Source organism: Dreissena polymorpha, chromosome 1, assembly GCF_020536995.1.
Source record: "Dreissena polymorpha isolate Duluth1 chromosome 1, UMN_Dpol_1.0, whole genome shotgun sequence".
In the NCBI taxonomy this organism is placed as follows: Eukaryota; Metazoa; Mollusca; class Bivalvia; order Myida; family Dreissenidae; genus Dreissena; species Dreissena polymorpha.
The window spans coordinates 61540910-61563844 of NC_068355.1; the positions used below are offsets into that span (position 1 = coordinate 61540910).

The 22935-nt window shown below is 36.9% G+C and overlaps 1 protein-coding gene across 1 annotated transcript; it reads right to left on the minus strand.

Moving 5' to 3' along the window:
- Positions 1-19459, minus strand: LOC127831557 (glycoprotein 3-alpha-L-fucosyltransferase A-like). Its single transcript, XM_052356541.1, has 2 exons — positions 17869-19459; positions 1-7117 (listed from the first exon to the last, which is right to left on the minus strand). Exons 1-2 carry the CDS (start codon positions 18906-18908, stop codon positions 6754-6756), a joined length of 1404 nt encoding a protein of 467 aa, XP_052212501.1. The 5' UTR covers positions 18909-19459; the 3' UTR covers positions 1-6753.
- Positions 19460-22935: the final 3476 nt, after the last annotated feature.

Below are 22935 nucleotides of genomic sequence, written 5' to 3' on the forward strand. Positions count from 1 at the left end.
AACGCATCTTACAGTTTAATGTATTCAACAAGATAATAAATAATAACAAATAAATGGATAAGTAGAAACATATATCCCAATGTCATGGAATGTGACGTGGATTTTAAGCATCACAAAACAAGTAAAATATACACTTTTACAAAAATAGAATTATATAAATGTTAGGGAAATATAAAGACTTTAAATCTTAATTTTATGTACAAACATTAAAAAAAGCACACATTAATATAACTCCAACCAATCAATATGCTCGTATTTGTGTTGAAAACAGACATTTGTAATGTTATGAAATCAAAGTTTTTCCTATGAGCCGTGCTCTGTGAAAAGTGTGCTTAATCCATGTGCGTTAAGTGTCGTCCCCGATTAGCATGTGCAGTCCGTACATGCTAACCAGGGACGACACTTTCCGCCTGAAGTAGAGTTTTGCTAAGAAGAAACTTCAACGAAAAAGATCATAAACGCGTAAAGTGTCGTCCCAGATTAGCCTGTGAGGACTGCACTGGCTTATCTGGGACGGCACTTAACGCACAAGCATTGAACCCTTTTTCACAGAGCACGGACCAAATAAATACAAAAACTACATATGTAGTGGCTGTATGTTGGCATTGTGCGAAGACATTTAATATGGCATGAATTCTTGTATTTTTAATACATTTTTTTTCTTTTCATACAATAATCGTAAAACGATATCGTCTATTGCGCGTATAGTTATAATTCACAGGTTTTAGCACAAACTTTAGAGTATATGTAAAAGACCGAACAATCTCTTATTTAAACAAGAGCACCGCATTACGGGTGCCAACGCTCGTGTTAGATTTTTTTTAGAGGTCAAAGTGACCTTGACCTTTGACATAGTGACCCAAAACTGGGTGTGGCGTGTAGAACTCATCAAGGTGCATCTGCATATGAAGTTTCAAAGTTGTAAGTGGAAGCACTTTGATTTTAGAGCCAATGTTCAAAACCTTAACAAAATGATATAGTTTCAGCACGACGCGGACGGCGGACGTCAGACGGCGGACGTCGGACGACGAGCTGGCTATGACAATACCTCAGGCTTTCTCCGAAAACAGCCGAGCTAAAAATCACATGGTGCTATCCATGTAAAAGTTATTTTTATGATACTAATGGCTAAAATTTCATATATATATATATATGAGTCGCGCTCTTGGAAAACCGGGCTTAACGCATATATGTGGAGTGTCGACCCAGTTTAGCATGTGCTAACACAGGTTAATAACGCTCGATTGGTCATTGTCGGCTCGGGTACTACAAACATGTACCCTGGGTACACTTAAGTATATTTACATGCACTCCGGGTACGGTAAATACACCAAAACGCACCCGGGAAATTTAACGCTCAATCGGTCTTTGTCGGCTATTTTTTTTTAAATTAATTATGTTTACATTTATGTTCTGTTAAATGGTACATGCAAGTAAACTTAAGAGTACCCGGGGTACATGTAAGTAGTACCCGAGTCGACAATGACCAATAGAGCGTTAATAAAGGACGACACTGTCGTGTCTGATTAGCCTGTGCTAATCTGGGAAGACGACGCATCTAAATAAGGACCGATTTTTTTCAGAGCGAATCTCAAATAAAATCCCCTACCAAAAGCTACCAAACAAGGCCATTACCATAAAAAAGAAAACAACTAAATAAAGATATATAGACAAGGTAATTTGTAGGTTAAAGGTAGATTATCGAATATATTCAAAAGGCGATCAGAGAAAATAATGTATTTATTTTCCATGATCACGAGCGGATAATCTACCTATATCAATAAATGTTAAGAGTTAAATGGAAGGAATAGTATAGTTATGAAGTAATTTTACAATTTGAAGTTATACATTAACTATATGTGTCGTGTTCTGAGAAAACTGGGCTTTATGCATGTGCGTAAAGTGTCGTCCCAGATTAGCCTGTGCAGTCCGCACAGGCTAATCAGGGACGACACTTTCCGCTTTTATGGTATTTTTAGTTTCAAGGAAGTCCCTCCTAACCGAAATCAAGTTTAGGCGGACTGCACAGGCTAATCTGGAATGACACATTGCGCACATGCATTAAGCCCAGTTTTCTGGGAACATTGCTCATATGTTTCAGTGTTGTTTTTCACGGTTTGTCAGAGCATGTCTCGTTTTAAATCACTGATATGTCCATACAAAAAACAACAACAAATAAAACAACTATTTGATAAAGAATCAAAACAGATTGTAGTATATGTCTACCGAACATACCCTATTTACAATACAATAATATAAATGTTTACAAATATAGTTTAATGTTCAAAGGTAACATCTTTCCTATTACATGCACTTGCTGTTTGCTTGATTTATGTTAACGTTCACAATTATACAATCCATTTCCATCAGAGCTAGATCAGAATATGTTGTTTTAGGGCTTATGTCGTGGAAAGTTGGGTTCCTATAACTATATTACTATAGACTATACTTTATGGATATTAATACTATGACAGTAAGCATAATAAAAACATGTACATGAAATAAATTATTTATATAAAAAAAAACTATAACACCAAAATCCATATTTTATAGAAAATAAAGTAGCGATGAAAAACCAAGCAGGGATCGAATTTAAGTCCAATATGTAATTAAATATCAGGAACCCGACCGTGATAACTGCACAGTCAGGAATGACAAAGTAACTTGGTCATGGACAATACTCACAAGTGTGTTGTCAAAATAGGATATATATGACTCGATGTGCACGAATTCTTAGGGGGAAAAACGTTTTACTAATTGTCTTATTTCATTGCTTGTATTCATATATGAATTTCCTTTGTTGTTATTTTAATTGGTTCTTTGAGATCCTTTTCGATGACCATGTCCCTTAAATAGATAACAATTATAATATCACCAGAACGAACAGGAATGTAACAGTAAACAATAACACAAACTATACATAGAGGATAGCACAAGCATTAATCTGTGTATACAAATATTATTGTGCGAAATGTATTTAACAAATACATGTACAAACTATCAGGATTTAACAACAACAAGGAAAACAAAGCGAATACCATCTCGCCGTGTAATCAACAAACATAGATTTAGAAATGGCATATACATACAAATACATATTGCAATAATCATGTTAAAGTAAATTGAAAAGGAAAACACGTAGTCATTATTTAACGATTCTAATATGCATATTAGTATTAAAAAATAATATCAAAAAGCAACAAAACATTTTTGCAATCAAACAATGATTACAGTAAGGCACTATTGGACAGATCAGGAAGTTGATGAGTGTAAACAATATAAAATGATGATTAGAGATTTTGCACAGTAAACTTGATGCAAGAATCAGCACAAATATCAGTATAGGCATAAAGCATTTTTTTGTACAAATAAAATTATTTGCGCCATAAACGTTAAACAGTATATGCGGATTATTTAATGTGCAATCAAATATTTGTTCGCAGTATGATCAAGAGATGTGTTTGTCAGAAACATAATGCCCCTACTGCGCCTCCTTGAAGCCATATATTTGACCTTTGGCCTTGAAGGATGACATTTACCTTGACCTTTCAACACTCAAAATGTGCAGCTCCATGAGATGCACATGCATGCCAAATATAAAGTTTCTATCTTCAATATTGCAAAAGTTATGGGCAATGTGAAAGTTTTCAGACGGACGGACGGACTGACTGAAGGACAGTTCAACTGCTATATGCCGCCCCACCGGAGGCATAAACATACTTACACCGGTAGAAAATAAAGTTATCTCCACTTCGAAAAGTCATATTAACGAGCATATTGCCAAAGTAGCATGACAAACTAAATGCCAATTTATTATTTCAAGGCTTGTTTGGAATAGCATCAAATAGATACCAACTTATTGCACGACTTCATAATAAATAATTTATTAATTGTACTTAAACTCAGAAATACAATCAAATTGCAGCGTATCGTTGCATCTGCGCCGATAAGAAATGGTAAAGCCATAAGAGATCATCAATGGCTACACCATTATTTCAGGGACATGTTTGCGTTGCCAATTTCTGTTAGGTTTATGCTACACGTGTATACCAATCATTCCGTTTATAAATGGTGCGTTTATGATAATGATGTATAAATACCGCCGTCTCACGACAAAAATAAATATGAACGTTCTAAATTGTCTTTTAAACACACTATGATATTGAAAATATAAGGAATCATCATCAGAACTCTTTTAGTTATGATTATCACGACAGTATTGATTTTTGCGCACCGTGTGCAAAACTATGATTGGTATCAATAATACGTGTTTATTTACATTAGGTACCTGCTGAGCCATGTGGTATGATTTCCAATACGGTTAAACAGTGAAAATGAAAGAGATGTCACTAAAATAGAAAACATAACACCGACATGGTGCAGCGTTCGATAAACGTCCCCAGCTGGTGGTAGACAGTCTTTTTGACCTCGTCTACGTCCTAAATACGACAGGGTAGATGTTAAAACTAGGTCGGTTGAAATAGATTGATTAGAAATGTTCATCAGCAATTACTGCTAAGGTATCGAAGTATCAAAGTGTTCGGTAGCAGAAAGCTTCCTGTTGCACCTACCCAGAGCCATATTGACGTTAAGATAAGGTCAAGGTCATAGCGAGCTAAGACTATGTGGACGAATTCACAATGATAACAAGTACCAATTTAGCGTTTTTCGGGGAAAAATGGCATGTGCTGAAAGTGTCGTCCCAGATAAGCATGTGCAGTCTGCACAGTCTAACCAAGAATGACACTTTCTGGCCATACGGGATTTTCGTTTGAAGAGACTATCTTAGAAAGTAAAATGCCATGAAAGCAAAAAGACTTGTCCTTGATTAGCCTGTGAAGATTGCACAGGCATATCTGAGACGACACTTTAAACACATGCACAAGTTTAACTTAAGAGACTCGATAATGAGTCCGACCAATCGGTATTTTTAAGTACAGGATGTAGGATGTATAGACGGCAGCCAATGTGTCATTTACATCGTCAAGGCGTAAGACACCTTGTGAAGTAAAACTAGGCATAGTTATCAAAACATTAAACAAAATTGACCTTACTTGTTATAATAACAAAATACGTGGATTGTGGTTAACGAAAATGTTCGTTGTAGTTATGATATGTGTGAGGAAATAGTAATACTGAACATTTACCATGCTCTAAAATATCCGTCACGTGCATTTTTTGACGATTTACAATTCTGATACTTATAAAGCGTTGCAACGCGAATAATTTTAGAGTTCGGTTGATGTCGATATATTTTGTGAGACACTACGAGGATTGTTTATATAAAGTATAAAATACTGGATTTTTTTAGATCCAATGTTTACATTTACCAATATAAAGCATTTAATGACAAACTCAATGCATGCCAAAATCTGTGAAAAGGCCACTTTAAGATTTGATCTTAAAATTCAGCTGGTTAAATCCTTCCGTCTTTTAAGTAGATCTTTTATACATCACTATCTTTACAATATGCCAATTAACTGCTTGGCATATGTAATAAAACGTGACTATAACTGTTAGGCACACAAACACGATTAAACAAAACGCAAACAGAAATGCTAATCACACATTCTGATTGTCGTAAAAATCGACTTAACCAAGCAAAATAAGTGTTGAGACAAAAGATAATATTGCATGTTCATTAAATAGCAATTTTCCATCTATCCTTTACTGTACAGAACACTCCCTATAAAGACACGCGTTGTATCCATAACTAAAAGGAGCATATCACAGTGTACGCGATTTATATCGAAGCGTACTGCGGCACACCTCACAGCACATTTGACTATTTCACACACAGTACTTCAAGGGACCGTCAACAGCGATTGACGAAAAATTAAAAGTTCTAAAATACCGTATTTTTTTAAATTATAAGTTTATAGTGATTAAAATATCACGACTGGTATATAACATAAGTTGATAAAAGTTGTTAAGTTTTCATATTTTCAGTATATTCGGTAATACATTTTACTGGGTACAGGTACCACCAGTTAACTATAAATACCGCAAGTAGATTGATCATCATCGTCACGTGGTAAACCCAGGAATGCAAATTGTGCATGCGTAGTGAATTGTATATATTTTTTATATATAATGATCAATCTAATTGCGTTATTTAAAGTGTGTGTATGTCGTTATGTCACATATTTTCGCGATGTACTTTCGATTCACATCGCGAAATGTTATTACCGAATATACTGAAAATATGATTTTTTTTCCAGTAATGTAATATAACAGCCGTGATATTTTAATCAATTTAAACTAATAATTGTAAAAAAATGCGGTATTTTAGAACTTTTTTTTTTCGTCAATCGCGGTTGACGGTCCCTTTAAGAAATATCCCCGAGCGTACCAATAAATGAGCTGCATTATGGCAAAACTGGACTTAATGCACGTGCGTTAAGTGTCGTTCAAGTTTAGCTAATGTGGTCCGTACGGGCTTATAAGGGACAATGTTTCCGTCTAAACTAGATTTTGTTTAGAAACCGACTTCCTTCAAACTAACCATTCGATAAAAGCGGAAAGCATCGGTCCTGATTAGTCTGTGCGGACAACACATCATGCAAATGATGCAGTATAACCCGTGTTCCTAAAGAACGACTCAAATATTCACACAGAGTATGCGGCTTAAATCTCATAAAATACTAGGTAAGTATTTCGATTAGTTAAGATACTTGACTTTTGTTTACACGGTTAAACATGTATACTTGAACTTGTAAAATGCAGTACGTGCCCACATTGAAGCAAAATAAACTAGAGTAGATAATCATCTACGATGAACTTTGAAGTCCTCTGATGTTGCCGCCATGAGTCTTTTCCTATACACACACCCGGTCCACGCCACCACTTCTCAAGATCACGGTATACGTTTGGTGCCCGTGACGTATCGTGCAGCATCCCGCAGATGCGACACCAAAAGTACGTGTTAATGAATCTTCCGGTCCCTTTCCACTGGAAGTACTCGTTATAGAGATCATCGTTTTCGTCGAGCGTGCGCAGATACTTCGCAAGCTCTTCCGGTGACTGGAAGTCGTCCACGTGGATGAAGGAATGAGGCGGTGATGCGCGCGCATAGTCCTCTGGAGCTCCGCCCATTACGATCGGGATAACGTCATGTCTGAAAGTAAAAATAACAAGAGATTTGTTTGTCAGAAACACAATGCCCCCTACTGCGCCGCATTGACATACTTTTTTATCATTTGGCAGGTATAGAAATCATCTCCCATTAAAGGTTATTACTTCCCTTGAAATTTGTCCAATCCAACCGGGGGATGGGATGGGGGGTGGGTGGAAAGGTTCTCACAGTCAGTTATGACCATGTCAGACATCACTGACAACCAAGACCTGTGGTTTAAAAGAGATCATAGCCAGAGTTGATCTTGTATATGGACATAAGTCCACATGTATGTTATGTACATCAAAGAAATTATAATTATACCATTACATTTTTTTTTAAATCAATCATTTGGGTTATACATAATCAAAATAAAATATCTGTACAGTAACTGGGAAAAGAACTTCAATTCTTGGTAAGGAAATATATAATATGAGATTTATAATTATATAAATTACTTCCCTTGAAAATAATTGTCTGTAACAAATCTCTATTTTTAGTAGCAAATAATTAAAAGCCACTACCGTGACTGTAGATTCACCACTCAAAATGTGCAGCTCCATGAGATACACATGCATGCCAAATATATAAAGTGGCTATGTTCAATATTGAATATTTTTCTCCCTTTTTAAAGCATATAACTTCCCTTAAATCTGTATTTTTTACCGTAGACCGTAAAGGATGACATTGACCTTGACCTTTTACCACAATGTGTTTGTCAGAAACACAATGCCGCCTACTGCGCCGCTTTAATTTATTTAACAAAAATATTTACGTGGGCAGGTCAGATAACTATGTCCATTTAAAGCTTATTACTTCCCTTGCCTTTGTTTTTTTCGACCATAGACCTTGAAGGATGATGTTCACCTTGAAATTTTACCACTAAAATTGTGCAGCTCCATGAGATACACATGCATGCCAAATATCAAGGTGCTATGTTCAATATTTAAAAAGTTATGGCCAACGTTAAATTCACAAATTCACATTTCCTTTTTTGTGCTATCCTGGGTATATGAGTACTTGCCCTGGTACACTATGATAGTATTTAATATGTGTTGCAACAATTTTATTTTTTTCTAAATGATATAACAAGAAGCAATATTTATGTATTTTTTACCAAATGATAGCTTTCTAATAGCTTTTAAGCTCGTGTCTTTTAGCTGATCTGTGATGTTTGTATTTCGTGTTATGCAGTAATCTTTGATTATGTTGTGTACCATGCCATATGTATTTTATATACTAAAATAAATCTATCTATCTAAAAAAAAATTTTCGGACGGACGGACGGACGCACTGACTGACGGACAGTTCAGCTGCTATATGCCACCCTACCGGGGGCATAAAAACATGCCATGTTTTAGTGCTTTATATTTATATTAAGTAAATACATACGATTGATTGATAACTTTCTTGGAGTCAGTAATATTCTGATCCACTTTACCGATATAAGCGTGTGCTTTCAATGGATGGATCCTCTACATACACTATATATTATTAACAGGACCTATATCTTGGTCAATCTCGACTATTTTGATTTGTGTAATAATAAATATCTTTTAAGAAGCTATTTGAGGATTGAACATGCCTGCTTGATTGATTCAAAACATATAGAGAACATGCCCGGCACCAGACGAGCCTGTCCTGTTAAATTTTTCTGAAGGACATAGCAAGTTGAATAATATTAGAGTAATTAGTCCCCTACCGGTGAAACCGGAGGGGACTTATGGTTTGCGCTCTGTGTGTCCGTCAGTCTGTCACACTTTTCTGGATCCTGCGATACCTTTTAAAGTTCTTAATATTTTTTCATGAAACTTGAAACATGGATAGATGGCAATATGGACATTATGCGCGTCATTTCATTTTGTTCCTTCGTCAAAAATAATGGTTGCTGTGGCAACGAATAGACTAGAAATACTGCTGGAAATGGTGGTTTTCTGGATCCTGCGATACCTTTAAAAGTTCTTCATATTTTTTCATGAAACTTGAAACATAAATAGATTGCAATATGGACATTATGCACGTCATTTTATTTTGTTCCTACGTCAAAAATAATGGTTGCTATGTCAACAAAAAGACTAAAAATACTGCTGAAAATGGTGGTTTTCTGGATCCTGCGATAACTTTAAAAGTTCTTCATATTTTTTCACGAAACATTGATAGATGGCAATATGGACATTATGCACGTCATTTCATCTTGTTCCTACGTCAAACATTATGGTTGCTATGGCAACAAATAGACTAGAAATACTGCTGAAAATGGTGGTTTTCTGGATCCTGCGATAACTTTAAAAGTTCTTCATATTATTTTAATGAAACTTCCAACATGGATAGATGGCAATATGGACATTATGCACGTCATTTCATTTTGTTCCTACGTCAAAAATTCTGGTTGCTATGGCAACACAAAAATATTCTGACAATGGTGAAATTTCTGACAATGGTGGAGCCGGTAGGGGACTTTTATTGCTTGGCAATAGTCTTGTTACAATTGTTTCTATTGCTTCAAGGATGTAAGAAATCGAGTGCTAAGTATGCTTCTTATAGGACTATAGTTGTTTGCAACCAAAATCAGCTTGACAGTGTGTTAAAACATAATAGTATTTTGCCATTGTCAGGATTTTTTAAAATCAAATTCACGATTTGTTTACAGACCACTGATAATGGCAGATTGTTTCAGCTTCCAGCTTTTAAAATACAAACTTGATTAGAATAAAGAGATGTGTTTGTTAGAAGCACTCTGCCCCCTACTGCGCCGATTTGAAACCATATAATTGACCTTTGACCTTGAATGATGACCGTCATTTCACCTCTCAAAATGTGAAGCTCCATGAGATACATATGCATGCAAAATATCAAGTTGCTACCTTCAATTTCAAAAGTTAGGGGCAATGTTAAAGTTTTCGGACGGATGGACAGACTGACGGACAATTCAACTGCTATATGCTACCCTACCGAAGGCATTAACATAACAGTAACGTTTGACCAAGAAAACTACATGATAAAGTTAGAACAAAATGTGATAACTTTGGTATGTTTATGGTTTAACAACCTTAACCCATTTATGCCTAGCATCTAGAAAAAAGGCATTGGCAAACAGCGTAGACCCAGATGAGACGCCACATGATGCGTCTGTACTGTTTGCTTGAAGGAATTTCTGTAAGAAATATTCTAAATAAAAAAATAAATATACTAGACATCCCTAATTTTGGAAATAAATTGATCCAATTTAGAAAGATGTGATAGTCCACTAGGCATAAATGGGTTAATACTATTGACGTAGTTGCTTAAGGACAATACGGGTCAGATAATATATGTCTTCATAATAACAATCAAATATTGCTTCAAAAGATGCTCATGTTAAAAAGTGCATGATACCGGCAAGGCATATTGTCGTTGTTGTTAGTAAAATAACGAACCAATTTACTACTCAGTAATCATTTACGAACTTCTGATGTCAAATTTCATGGTTATTTTCAAAGCTAACAATAGGAATCTGTTGCAAACACACTCATGGAATTGATTATTTGTTTACAATTTATTTCATCCCATTAAATGTTATTTCGTGCACACTTGTATTCACCGTGTGCCACTGACATTTGCTGTGAAAGTATCTCCCAAGAGTCATGTTCCTTCGCTATCATATTTTATACTCAAATGTCCTGAGCACAGCTGTTTAATTTGAACCTAGTTTTCAATTATTTTCTGTAATAAATGGAACTACTTGCGCTGTATGTATGGTCAATTTGTTTAACGTCGATATAGCAAGTTGTCTTTCAATTGTCACATTCGGATGCCCGCAGTGGGATTAAGGCTTAGAGAAATACAAAGGATATAATTAAAAAAATTATAGTATATTTTTAAATGCTTGTTATCACATATATCTTTGAAATGATTTTTTGTCGTTACAGCGAAGTATACATGTTCATGATGTACGGCTATTCGTGTATGCACACACCAAATTGCAAGCACACTGAAGCGAGAGGAGAATCAAATAAAAGAGCACAGAATTAGTTTGCATTTGTTGGAATCCTACTCAAACATTTGTTCAAAACTTATTTTGGTCATTATCATATTTACTTTACCCTAAACGAAGCAATAATTATAATTTTCATAATTCAAAATATATCAGATCGATAACGATTTTGTAATGTTGAATATAAAAGGTACCCGGTAAATGTTAAATACAAATAAGTCCGTTCAGCAAGAATTAAAAAACACTATAAGTCCCGAGCCCTTGTGAGCTGTTCGTGTTACTGTGCCGAGAAAATAAACATATCTGTATTCGACACTCGCCTGATATTCTTTTAAGCACGTCATGTTCTAAAACGAAAATAGTTATTTTGTACCAAATTTACTTGAGTCTACATACAATCATGGCTTATTTACCAACATACAATAATGGCTCTATTGTTCATTTAACGCCGTACAATCATGGCTTGATTGTATAGATAAACAATAAATTAATGGCTTAAGTGCACATGTATCCCTCAACATCAATGAGTTGAGTTTACATTAATCCCCAAACAATCATGGCTTGAGAGTACATTTAGCCTCATACACTCATAGATTGAGGGTTCAATAAGCCCCAAACAATCATGGCCTGAGAGTTCATTTAGCCCCATACAATCATGGCCTGAGAGTTCATTTAGCCCAATACAATCATAGCTTGATGGTTCATTAATCCCCAAACAATCATGGCCTTAGAGTATATTTAGCCTCATACAATCATGGCCTGAGAGTTCATTTAGCCCCATACAATCATGGCTTGAGAGTACATTTAGCCCCATACAATCAAAGCTTGATGGTTCATTAATCCCCAAACAATCATGGCCTGAGAGTATATTTAGCCTCATACAATCATAGCTTGAGGGTTCATTAAGCCCCAAACAATCATGGCCTGAGGGTTCATTAAGCCCCAAACAATCATGGCCTGAGAGTTCATTTAGCCCCATACAATCATGGCTTGAGAGTACATTTAGCCCCATACAAGCATAGCTTGATGGTTCATTAATCCCCAAACAATCATGGCCTGAGAGTACATTTTGCCCCATACAATCATGGCCTGAGAGTATATTAGCACCATACAATCATAGCTTGAGGGTTCATTAGGCCCCATACAAGCATGGCCTGAGAGTACATTTAGCCCCATACAATCATGGCTTGAGATTACATTTAGCACCATACAATCATGGCCTGAGAGTACATTTAGACCCATACAATCATGGCCTGAGAGTACATTTAGCACCATACAATCATGGCCTGAGAGTACATTTAGCCCCATACAATCATGGCCTGATAGTACATTAAGCCCCATACAATCATGGCCTGATAGTACATTTAGCCCCATACAATCATGGCATGAGAGTACATTAAGCCCCATACAATCACGGCCTGAGAGTACATTTGAACCCATACAATCATGGCCTGAGAGTACATTCAGCCCCATACAACCATAGCTTCACAGTACAATTAGCCCCATACAATCATGGCTTGAGAGTTCATATAGCCTCATACAATCATGACTTAAGAGGACATTTAGTCCCATACAATCATGGCCTGAGAGTACATTTAGCCCCATACAATCATGGCTTGAGAGTACATTTAGACCCATACAATCATGGTTTGAGAGTGCATTTAGCCCATAAATCATGGCTTGAGAGTACATTTAGCCCCATATAATCATGGCTTGAGAGTTCATTTAGCACCATACAACCATGGCCTGAGAGTACATTTAGTCCCATATAATCATGGCTTGAGAGTTCATTTAGCCCCATATAATCATGGCCTGAGAGTATATTAAGCGTCATACAATCATGGTTTGAGAGTGCATTTAGCCCCATATAATCATGGCTTGAGTGTACATTTAGCCCCATATAACCATGGCTTGAGAGTACATTTAGCGCCATACAACCAGAGCTTGAGAGTTCATTTAGCCCCATATACTCATGGCCTGAGAGTACATTTAGCCTCATACAATCATGGCTTGAGAGAACATTTAGACCCATACAATCATGGTTTGAGAGTGCATTTAGCCCCATACAAGCAAGTTTTGAGAGTATATTTAGACCCATACAATCAGAGCTTGAGAGTACATTTAGCCCCATACAATCATTGCTTGAGTGTACATTTAGCCCCATACAATCATGGCCTGAGAGTATATTAAGCGTCATACAATCATGGTTTGAGAGTGCATTTAGCCCCATACAATCAAGGTTTGAGTGTACATTTAGCCCCATACAATCATGGCCTGAGAGTATATTAAGCGTCATACAATCATGGTTTGAGAGTGCATTTAGCCCTATACAATCAAGGTTTGAGTGTACATTTAGCCCCATACAATTATGGCCTGAGAGTACATTTAGCCTCATACAACCAGAGCTTGAGAGTACATTTATCACCATACAATCGTGGCTTGAGAGTTCATTTAGCCCCATACAATCAAGGTTTGAGTGTACATTTAGCCCCATAAAATCATGGCTTGAGAGTACATTTAGCCCCATACAATCATGGCTTGAGAGTACATTTAGCCCCATACAATCATGGTTTGAGAGTACATTAAGCCCCATACAATCATGGTTTGAGAGTACATTAAGTCCCATACAATCATGGTTTGAGAGTACATTTAGCCCCATACAATCATGGTTTGAGAGTACATTTAGCCCCATACAATCATGGCTTGAGAGTACATTTAGCCCCATACAATCAAGGTTTGAGTGTACATTCAGCCCCATACAATCATGGCTTGAGAGTACATTTAGCCCAATACAATCAGAGCTTGAGAATACATTTATCACCATACAATCGTGGCTTGAGAGTTCATTTAGTCCCATACAATCATGCCTTGAGAGTACATTTAGCCCCAGACAAACATTATATGAGTGTACATTTCCCCCAACGTGATCATTACATGAGTGTACTAAACCCTCATGCAATAATTACATGAGCGTACAATAACACCCATGCAATCATTGTATGACTGTATGTTTACCTCTGTTCAAGCATTACATAAGAGTACCTTTACCCCAACGTAATCATTGCATGGGTTTACATTGACCCCCATGCAATAATTACATGAGCGTACACTCACACCCATACAATCATTACATGAGTGTACTTTAACCCCCATGCAATGAAAGCTTCGTTTTTCATCCACCTCCATTAAATCACGACTTGTGTCTACAATGACATTAAATAATTAGTTGCGAGTACAGTTACCCCCTAAAATTCAAGACTTGAGTGCACATGTACCACCATTTAATTCATTTACCTCCATACGAATATGACACGAGTGTTCATTAACCCCTATACATTCATTGCCTGAGTGTGCAGTTCTTTCAAACAATCATGACTTAAAGTGTGCTTTTACCCGCATACAATAATTGCTTGAAAGTTTATTTACCGCGTAACCGTCAAAAATTGAGTTTACACTACTCCCAAAAAAATCATGGCTCATACAATAATTGCACACTCTATCCCACATTAAAATGTATCACTGCGAGGTTGACGTGCACACTCTATCCTATAGTTTACAGACTGTATTACTGCAAGGTCGATGTGCACACTTTATCCAACAGTTATTTGTATCACTGCGAGGTTAATTTGCACAATCTATCTTATAGTTAACTGATTGTATCACTGCGAGGTTGATGTGCTCACTCTATCGTACAGTTATATGTATCACTGCGAGGTTGATTTGCACACTCTATCCTACAGTTAACTGATATATTACTGCGAGGTTGATGTGCTCACTCTATCCTACAGTTAACTGATGTATCACTGCGAGGTTGATGTGCCCACTCTATCCTACAGTTAACTGATGTATAATTGCAAAGTCGATGTGCAAACTTTATCCTAAAGTTAACTGATGTATCACTGCGAGGTTGATGTGCACAATCTATCCTACAGTTAACTGATGTATCACTGCGAGGTTGATGTGCACACTCTATCCTACAGTTAACTGATGTATCACTACGAGGTTGATGTGCACAATCTATCCTACAGTTAACTGATGTATTACTGCGAGGTTGATGTGCACAATCTATCCTACAGTTAACTGATGTATAATTGCAAAGTCGATGTGCAAACTTTATCCTAAAGTTAACTGATGTATCACTGCGAGGTTGATGTGCACAATCTATTCTACAGATTACTGATGTATCACTACGAGGTTGATGTGCACACTATATCCTACAGTTTACTGATGTACCGGTATCACTGCGAGGTTGATGTGCACACTCTATCCTACAATTAACTGATGTATCACTGCGAGGTTGATGTGCACACTCTTTCCTACAGTTAACTGATGTACCGGTATCACTGCGAGGTTGATGTGCACACTCTATCCTACAGTTAACTGATGTATCACTACGAGGTTGATGTGCACATTCTATCCTTCAGTTAACTGATGTATCACTGCGAGGTTGATGTGCATACTCTATCCTACAGTTAACTGATGTATTACTGCGAGGTTGATGTGCACACTCTATCCTACAGTTAACTGATGTATCACTGCGAGGTTGATGTGCACACTCTATCGTACAGTTAACTGATTGTATCACTGCGAGGTTGATGTGCACAATCTATCCTACAGTTAACTGATGTATCACTGCGAGGTTGATGTGCACACTCTATCGTACAGTTAACTGATGTATCACTGCGAGGTTGATGTGCACACTCTATCCTACAATTAACTGATGTATCACTGCGAGGTTGATGTGCACACTCTTTCCTACAGTTAACTGATGTACCGGTATCACTGCGAGGTTGATGTGCACACTCTATCCTACAGTTAACTGATGAATCACTACGAGGTTGATGTGCACATTCTATCCTTCAGTTAACTGATGTATCACTGCGAGGTTGATGTGCATACTCTATCCTACAGTTAACTGATGTATTACTGCGAGGTTGATGTGCACTCTCTATCCTACAGTCAACTGATGTATCACTGCGAGGTTGATGTGCACACTCTATCGTACAGTTAACTGATGTATCACTACGAGGTTGATGTGCACACTCTATCTACAGTTAACTGATGTATCACTGCGAGGTTGATGTGCACACTCTATCGTACAGTTAACTGATGTATCACTACGAGGTTGATGTGCACACTCTATCCTACAGTTAACTGATGTATCACTACGAGGTTGATGTGCACACTCTATCGTACAGTTAACTGATGTATCACTACGAGGTTGATGTGCACACACTATCCTACAGTTAACTGATGTATCACTGCGAGGTTGATGTGCACACTCTATCGTACAGTTAACTGATGTATCACTACGAGGTTGATGTGCACACTCTATCCTACAGTTAACTGATGTATCACTGCGAGGTTGATGTGCACACTCTATCGTACAGTTAACTGATGTATCACTACGAGGTTGATGTGCACACTCTATCTACAGTTAACTGATTGTATCACTGCGAGGTTGATGTGCACACTCTATCTACAGTTAACTGATGTATCACTGCGATGTTGATGTGCACATTCTATCCTACAGCTAACTGATGTATCACTGCGAGGTTGATGTGCACACTCTATCCTACAGTTAACTGATGTATCACTGCGAGGTTGATGTGCACACTCTATCTACAGTTAACTGATGTATCACTGCGATGTTGATGTGCACACTCTATCCTACAGTTAACTGATGTATCACTGCGAGGTTGATTTGCATATTCTATCCTGCCTATGCCTATCTATGCCTTCTTCATGAACGTAATGGAATTCTTGTTTTTTTCTTCATGTTCGGTTCAAGGTAAAACAGAGTTAAGACTTGTAAACAATTTTACTCTTAAGAATAGTGTGCAGCATTGTTCTCTAACCTTTCGACGTACAGTGTAAAAGGTAATTTCTCAATCAATAGTTAACTAGTTCGTTCTTTTGTTAGCCGAGATTTGATTGTCGATCCAAAAATAATTGCCTTCTTAAAAACTCTGTTTAAAATGGAAAAGGAGGGGGGGCATAAACAAGCAAATACAACTAAACGAAAATAAACATGGTAATTTTATACCTTCCACAAACTTTTGGTAAGTTGAGCCAGTAGAGGTTTGATTTGCATATGCCAATTTGTAAAAAGTATGTCAAGAGAATTGTCAGCCATCTTTATTTTTGGTCTAATGCTTTTTTAAAACAAGAATTTAAGTTTGAAGAAAACCGTCTGAAATGCTTATTAAAATCGAATCGATGCGATATTTTGTCTTGTTACTCTGCTTTTGCATTGAATTGGCGAGGACTATTTTGCGTTGATATTACTAAGCCAGATTAGATTCAGTAAATCGGTGCTGTCTATTGTTTTTAACAATTAAACGTTAATATGTTGATTGTCTTACAAAGGGTTTTTAAAAACACTTGAGAATCATCTCAGAAAGTCTAACAAGGCTCGGTAAGTCTTGCCGTAAAAACCTTTCTACAACTAGTCGCATAAATTTAACCCATTTATGCCTAGTGGACTCTCACATCCTTCTTAATTGGATCAATTTATTTCAAAAATTATGAATGTCTAGTATATGTGTGTCTATATTTAGTATATTTCTTACAGAAATTTCTTTAAGCAAACAGCGCAGACCCTGATGAGACGCGGCATCATGCGGCGTCTCATCTGGGTCTACGCTGTTTGCCAAGGCTTTTTTTCTAGACGCTAGGCATACATGGGTTACGTACACAATGACACTACCATAGTTTACTCAATATTCATGACAAAACAAGAAAACATGTTTCATTTTGGCCTATATTAAACCATACTTACTGCAACCCGGTGACGAAGAATTTCTCCGTTATGTAATCCCTGCAGTTGGAATTCTCAAACGACAAATAAAATTTGTAATCCGAGTTGAGCATATCGTAGCATTGGGAGTCCCGTCTTGAGCACTTAAATGGTCCACAAGCGCCATAAATATCTACATTGATGTATTTTCCCAACTCTTTTGCATATTCCAAACGCGTATTTCTAGCGCCACAGTTCGAAACAAACCACGCCACCTTTTTTGTTTTTCCCGTCGCGTAACTTTTATTCTGGGGAAGAGTTCGGACGCTTTCGCTGAAAGGGACGAATTTCTCGTACGGCGCTACGATATCCGAATCGTGCCGGTAGGTAGCAGTCCAGTTGAATTGATTTGCATATGAGAACAGTCCCGGTGTATGGTAGGGAGATTCCAACATGAACAGAATCCACACCTGGTTCGGGGACCGGTTTGACCGCATTGCCTGCGGCGAGTGGTGAAACAGCACCGCGTCTGCGTCCTTCAATGCCTCGCGATTGTCAGTTACTTCGCACGTGTTTACCGTGCATTTCTGGTCTATAAACGTTTGTCTGCCGCGTTTGAGATCCCAGTTTGACAGGCCATTAAACAGAAGAATCTTCTTCAAGGGAATTTCCTCCTTCCTCTCCCCCGCTTTTGCTACCCAGTCCGGGATGTGCTGGAGCTGATTGACGATCCTGTCGTTTTCGTAGAAATCCTTATCTGGCCACACAACCTGCTTGTTCAACATGCTCGGGTACTCTTTGATGTCTGAGCTCAACGAATACTGAGAATTTTTCAGCTTCTTTGCGGCAAGGGTGGCGTTGAAACCCGTTTTTATCACGGTGACGGCAGCGGCGGTGGTGAAGTTATATCCAATGTTGCCACGCGATAATTTTTCGGTACCCATATCGACGCTTTTCCCCCATAAAAGTGCCGTTTTAATCCGCGGGGACAGAATTCCCTGATTGTAAATGTTCAATGTTAAAAACACAAAACAGAAAACTGTCAGCGTCCATGTTATGGTTTTCTTCAAATGGAATCTCATTTTGACGTCAGTTTTCACAGCGTTAATACAAGTCCTGCAGACGGCTCGTTTTAAATTCTGTCAGAAAACATGTCTATATATTTCACTGATATTAAATTGCAGCGTGTAGATGACTCGCATTCCATTTGGCGTTCTGGATTTCAATACGTGGAAGAAAACAATAAAACAAGCTGTACTTAATTATAAAAGTTGTATTTAATAGACACACACTTGTCTTCGTATTTTTCAATGACCGTATGACAATTACCACTTAGAAAACACTTTGTTAAAATTAATGCAAGCTCCGCGACATTTAATTCCTGTTTCGACATTAATGTTAAACTTTTAACCAACTTTCACCTACTGTCTTCGTGCACAGTGTAAACTGTCTGTACCATAATGCTCGTACACGGTATTTCGATATAGTATTAGCCTTTTACACCGTCTGCTATTGACAAATATTCAACCGCCCGTGACAGATTAGCGTTATTGAAATGGATTTTGTTTAGATCGACAATGGTATGTGCATAGCCGATCACATTTTAATGTCGTCTCCAGTAAACACGCACGGACAGGCCCAGTGTTCAGTCATGCGGAACCGGGTAGCAATTGATCAACGGACCTGAAAATAGAAACAAACTGATTAAACCTTGTCTGGCGTGCAGGTGCATTGCGATAGGTCACCGCTGAAAGTCCTAATTTCAAGCCCACAGCGTCAAACATAATTAGCATTATAAGCATAAAAATACGTCATATACTGAATGATAGAATGACAGAAAATGTACATACGGAGTTATGAGACAATAATAAGGGCCACAACTAGCACCGAGAGTATACAACGCTTATACATAATACGATATAAATCCGGACTTAATATCCTAATTGATGGAAGTACATACATAAAATATTAACGCAAAATAATTATTGCGATATTGATCAGGAAATATATTATCTTAGAAGAAGTGACCACAAGCGGTGTATCCCCATATTGTTTATTAAAACAGTAACAGGTTGTCAAAAGATGATCATCGTCATTATTGGCAGCAGCCTGTGAAAAACTCACTTATCGGAACCATGAGAGGTATATCGAAACATCGACGTTAACATTGTGACATATTAAAGACATAATAAACCTGTCTACACCCTTTTTTGACAGGCTAATTTTCACCAGGGCAAGATTTTCTGATATCAAGAAATCGATATTTTTATATCATGAAATGATTTTCTGATACCAATAATAAAATTTGTGTGATGTACAAATTCAGTACTTCTTTATATGAAAAATAATTGATATCATCTATAAAGACCGATTTCTTGTTATCAAGTGATATTGTTTTAACATCAATAATTTTAATTATTGATATTGAGAAAGTTTGTTTTGATATCAAATATTAAAAATATTTATATCAAGAAATATTTTTTTTATTTGAAATAATCAGTTTGTTATTTAAAGTCATGTCTACTAAATAGTTAAGCGGCGCCTCACACATGTATATCCGGCAACAATGCATTTTACAGGTACACACATGTCTAAGCATAATATTTGAAGGGGATATTTTGGTAGTACTTGCAGAGTTTAATTTGTTGAATATATTCATTGACCAACGTTTTAATACCAAGAAAATATCTCTGTCATAACTTCCTGAAATGAATACACAATGATATGGAAGACGTAGTTGGCTAAAAATTGCACCAAGCTTATTTACATCAACACTGCTAACTTGTATATTGAATCTTCGCCTGTGTTAACTTTCGTCACTAGAAACGCATTGTATTCCTAGTTCTATTCCTTCCTGCTAGAATGTAACTTTCCTTTCGTTTTAAAGCCTTATTGTACATCAAAACTACTATAAGCGCTTTAACCACAAACTGCTAACTTCTCTATCGATTGATTTAAAGAATGGTTTAATATTAAATATTATAAACTATCTGATTAAAATCCGTCATTTTAGAATGAAAAAAACCCAACAACAACATACTATTTAACAATAAAAAATCCGTCAAAATGAATTGGGGGGGGGGGCCTAACTGTTTTTGAAGAGGTCACTACACAATGCTATCCTTGGATATAGGAAGATTATATACAAAAATGCAAATTACACGAGTTTTCGCGGTGTATATTAGAATTTGAAATTATTTGTTTCTTTCGTTGAATTGAAGTTATTTAAAGATTAAAAAAATAATTTGAAACTGATGTACCTATCATCTAAAAGTGAAAATAAGTCTTTGCAAAGGGAGTTGTTAACGTATTAGCCTTGCATAGTAGTGTTGGATAATACTGTTAACAACACATGCATGTAAATTTCAAACTAAAAACAATCGTACAATGTGTCACCCCTCTAAAACCGCCCACTTAAATCTGATTAAAAAAAAATATATTGTTAGTTTTACAAACCATCTTCAAGAACGCGCATCATAAGAATGAATTATTGACATATAATAACGGTCATATTTCGAAAGTCAGTACCGACAAAAATCCAACATTAAAACTTATTTACTAGGTGCGATGATAACTCCATCACTGAGACATAAATGTTCTTAATAATAGTATCTATTTGCTCTGCGTTTACATACTCGTTTTATGTCGTATACGTCCAATGACACGTGTTTAATAAAACGTATTTTTATGTATATTTGTGAGCACATTTTTGCTTCATGACCCTACATTAACCTCCAATAAACGCACAGCTTGTTATCTTATTCCATGACACATCATTGAACCTGGAAGACAGATTGGCATAATGTCATACTATGGTTGTCGGACACACGTGTTTTAAAAGCTTCATATTCATGGTCCATTGACAGACGTTCAACATAAATACTTGGACAAAAGCATGTATAATATAGACAAATATAGCAAAATATTAAATAAAGTAGTACATCATCATCATATGACGTCATAGAAATTATGATCAGTAATCTTTGTTACCGCAGCATATCTTAATTCGTGAAAATAACTTTTCATTGAAAAAAAAAATAAGTAGAAAAATTACACGTAAGTTAAACAACAACAACAACAACACCATTTGATTCTACAGTCCCTCCCTAAAAAGGTTGAACAGAGTCATTTCCCAACCATGAGAACGCTTTCAAATCGATGTCTACTGTTTTTTCTTTCTATGGGTACTTAGTTATTCAGGGTGCAGTATCACGTGACTTTTTTGGGGTTCCACCATTTAACTTTAATGGATTTACAGACGACGGTAAGTGGCTTTATTTCAAAAATAACTTTTTAAACATGTTTTCTTAAAAATTTCATATCGTGAATAAAAGACAGATGTTTACGCTGCTTATGGCAATTTGAAATACCTCAGAATTACTTTATTTTATAAGCGCGTGTTCCTGTTCATAAATTCCATTTTTAATTCATTCATTGAACACGGTTATTTTTACGCAACGTAAAATTTTGTCAACGATTTCAGACGCTGCGCCACTCGTGAAAATATTATTTGTATGATCACTCGTGAATTTAAATCGATAATCCACCGAATCCAACAAATATCCTCTATTTATTTGCACGGATATCTAATTTCCTCGCTTTAAAACTATCAAGTTAAGGCCCGGTCACACCGCCAGAACTTTGCTGGAGCGTTCCTTGAACGGTATGAAGAGGGGCCGAATTTCGGCAACGCTCGTCACCGCGCACAAAATGGGGAAAAAAATCGTCAACACAGGCGTTGCCAAAGCGGTGCACCGCTGAAGCCAGCGTTGGTTTAGCGTTGGTTTAACGGTATCGAGCGGTAGCTAGCTTTGGTTTAGCGGTGACGCGAGCGTTGATAGAGCGGCGTTCTTCGCATGCGCACGTCGGCTCGGCGGGAGTTTAAAGTTGGTATAGCGGCAAACCGCTTCTGACTACGGAACTAAACGGATCGCTTTGATAGACGTTCTGATAATTTTTGATAGAAGTCAATAGTTGAAGTTCATCATGTCACGTAGACAAAAGAAGTGGAAAGCTGGAGATGGAGAGGCAGCATTATGTAGAACTCTGAGCCAGAGTTAGGAGGAGCTTTACAGGCCACGTGCTTGCCATCAATGGCACCAACTGTGT

What these genes read in the sequence shown, in the direction of transcription:
- LOC127831557 (XM_052356541.1), bottom strand. Translation starts at nt 18,908, where the DNA reads ATGAGATTCCATTTGAAGAAAACCATAACATGGACGCTGACAGTTTTC. An exon ending in TTCTTCGTCACCGGGTTGCA is followed by an intron (nt 7,118 to 17,868) that starts GTAAGTATGGTT and finishes TTTTACTTTCAG; the next exon opens with ACATGACGTTATCCCGATCG.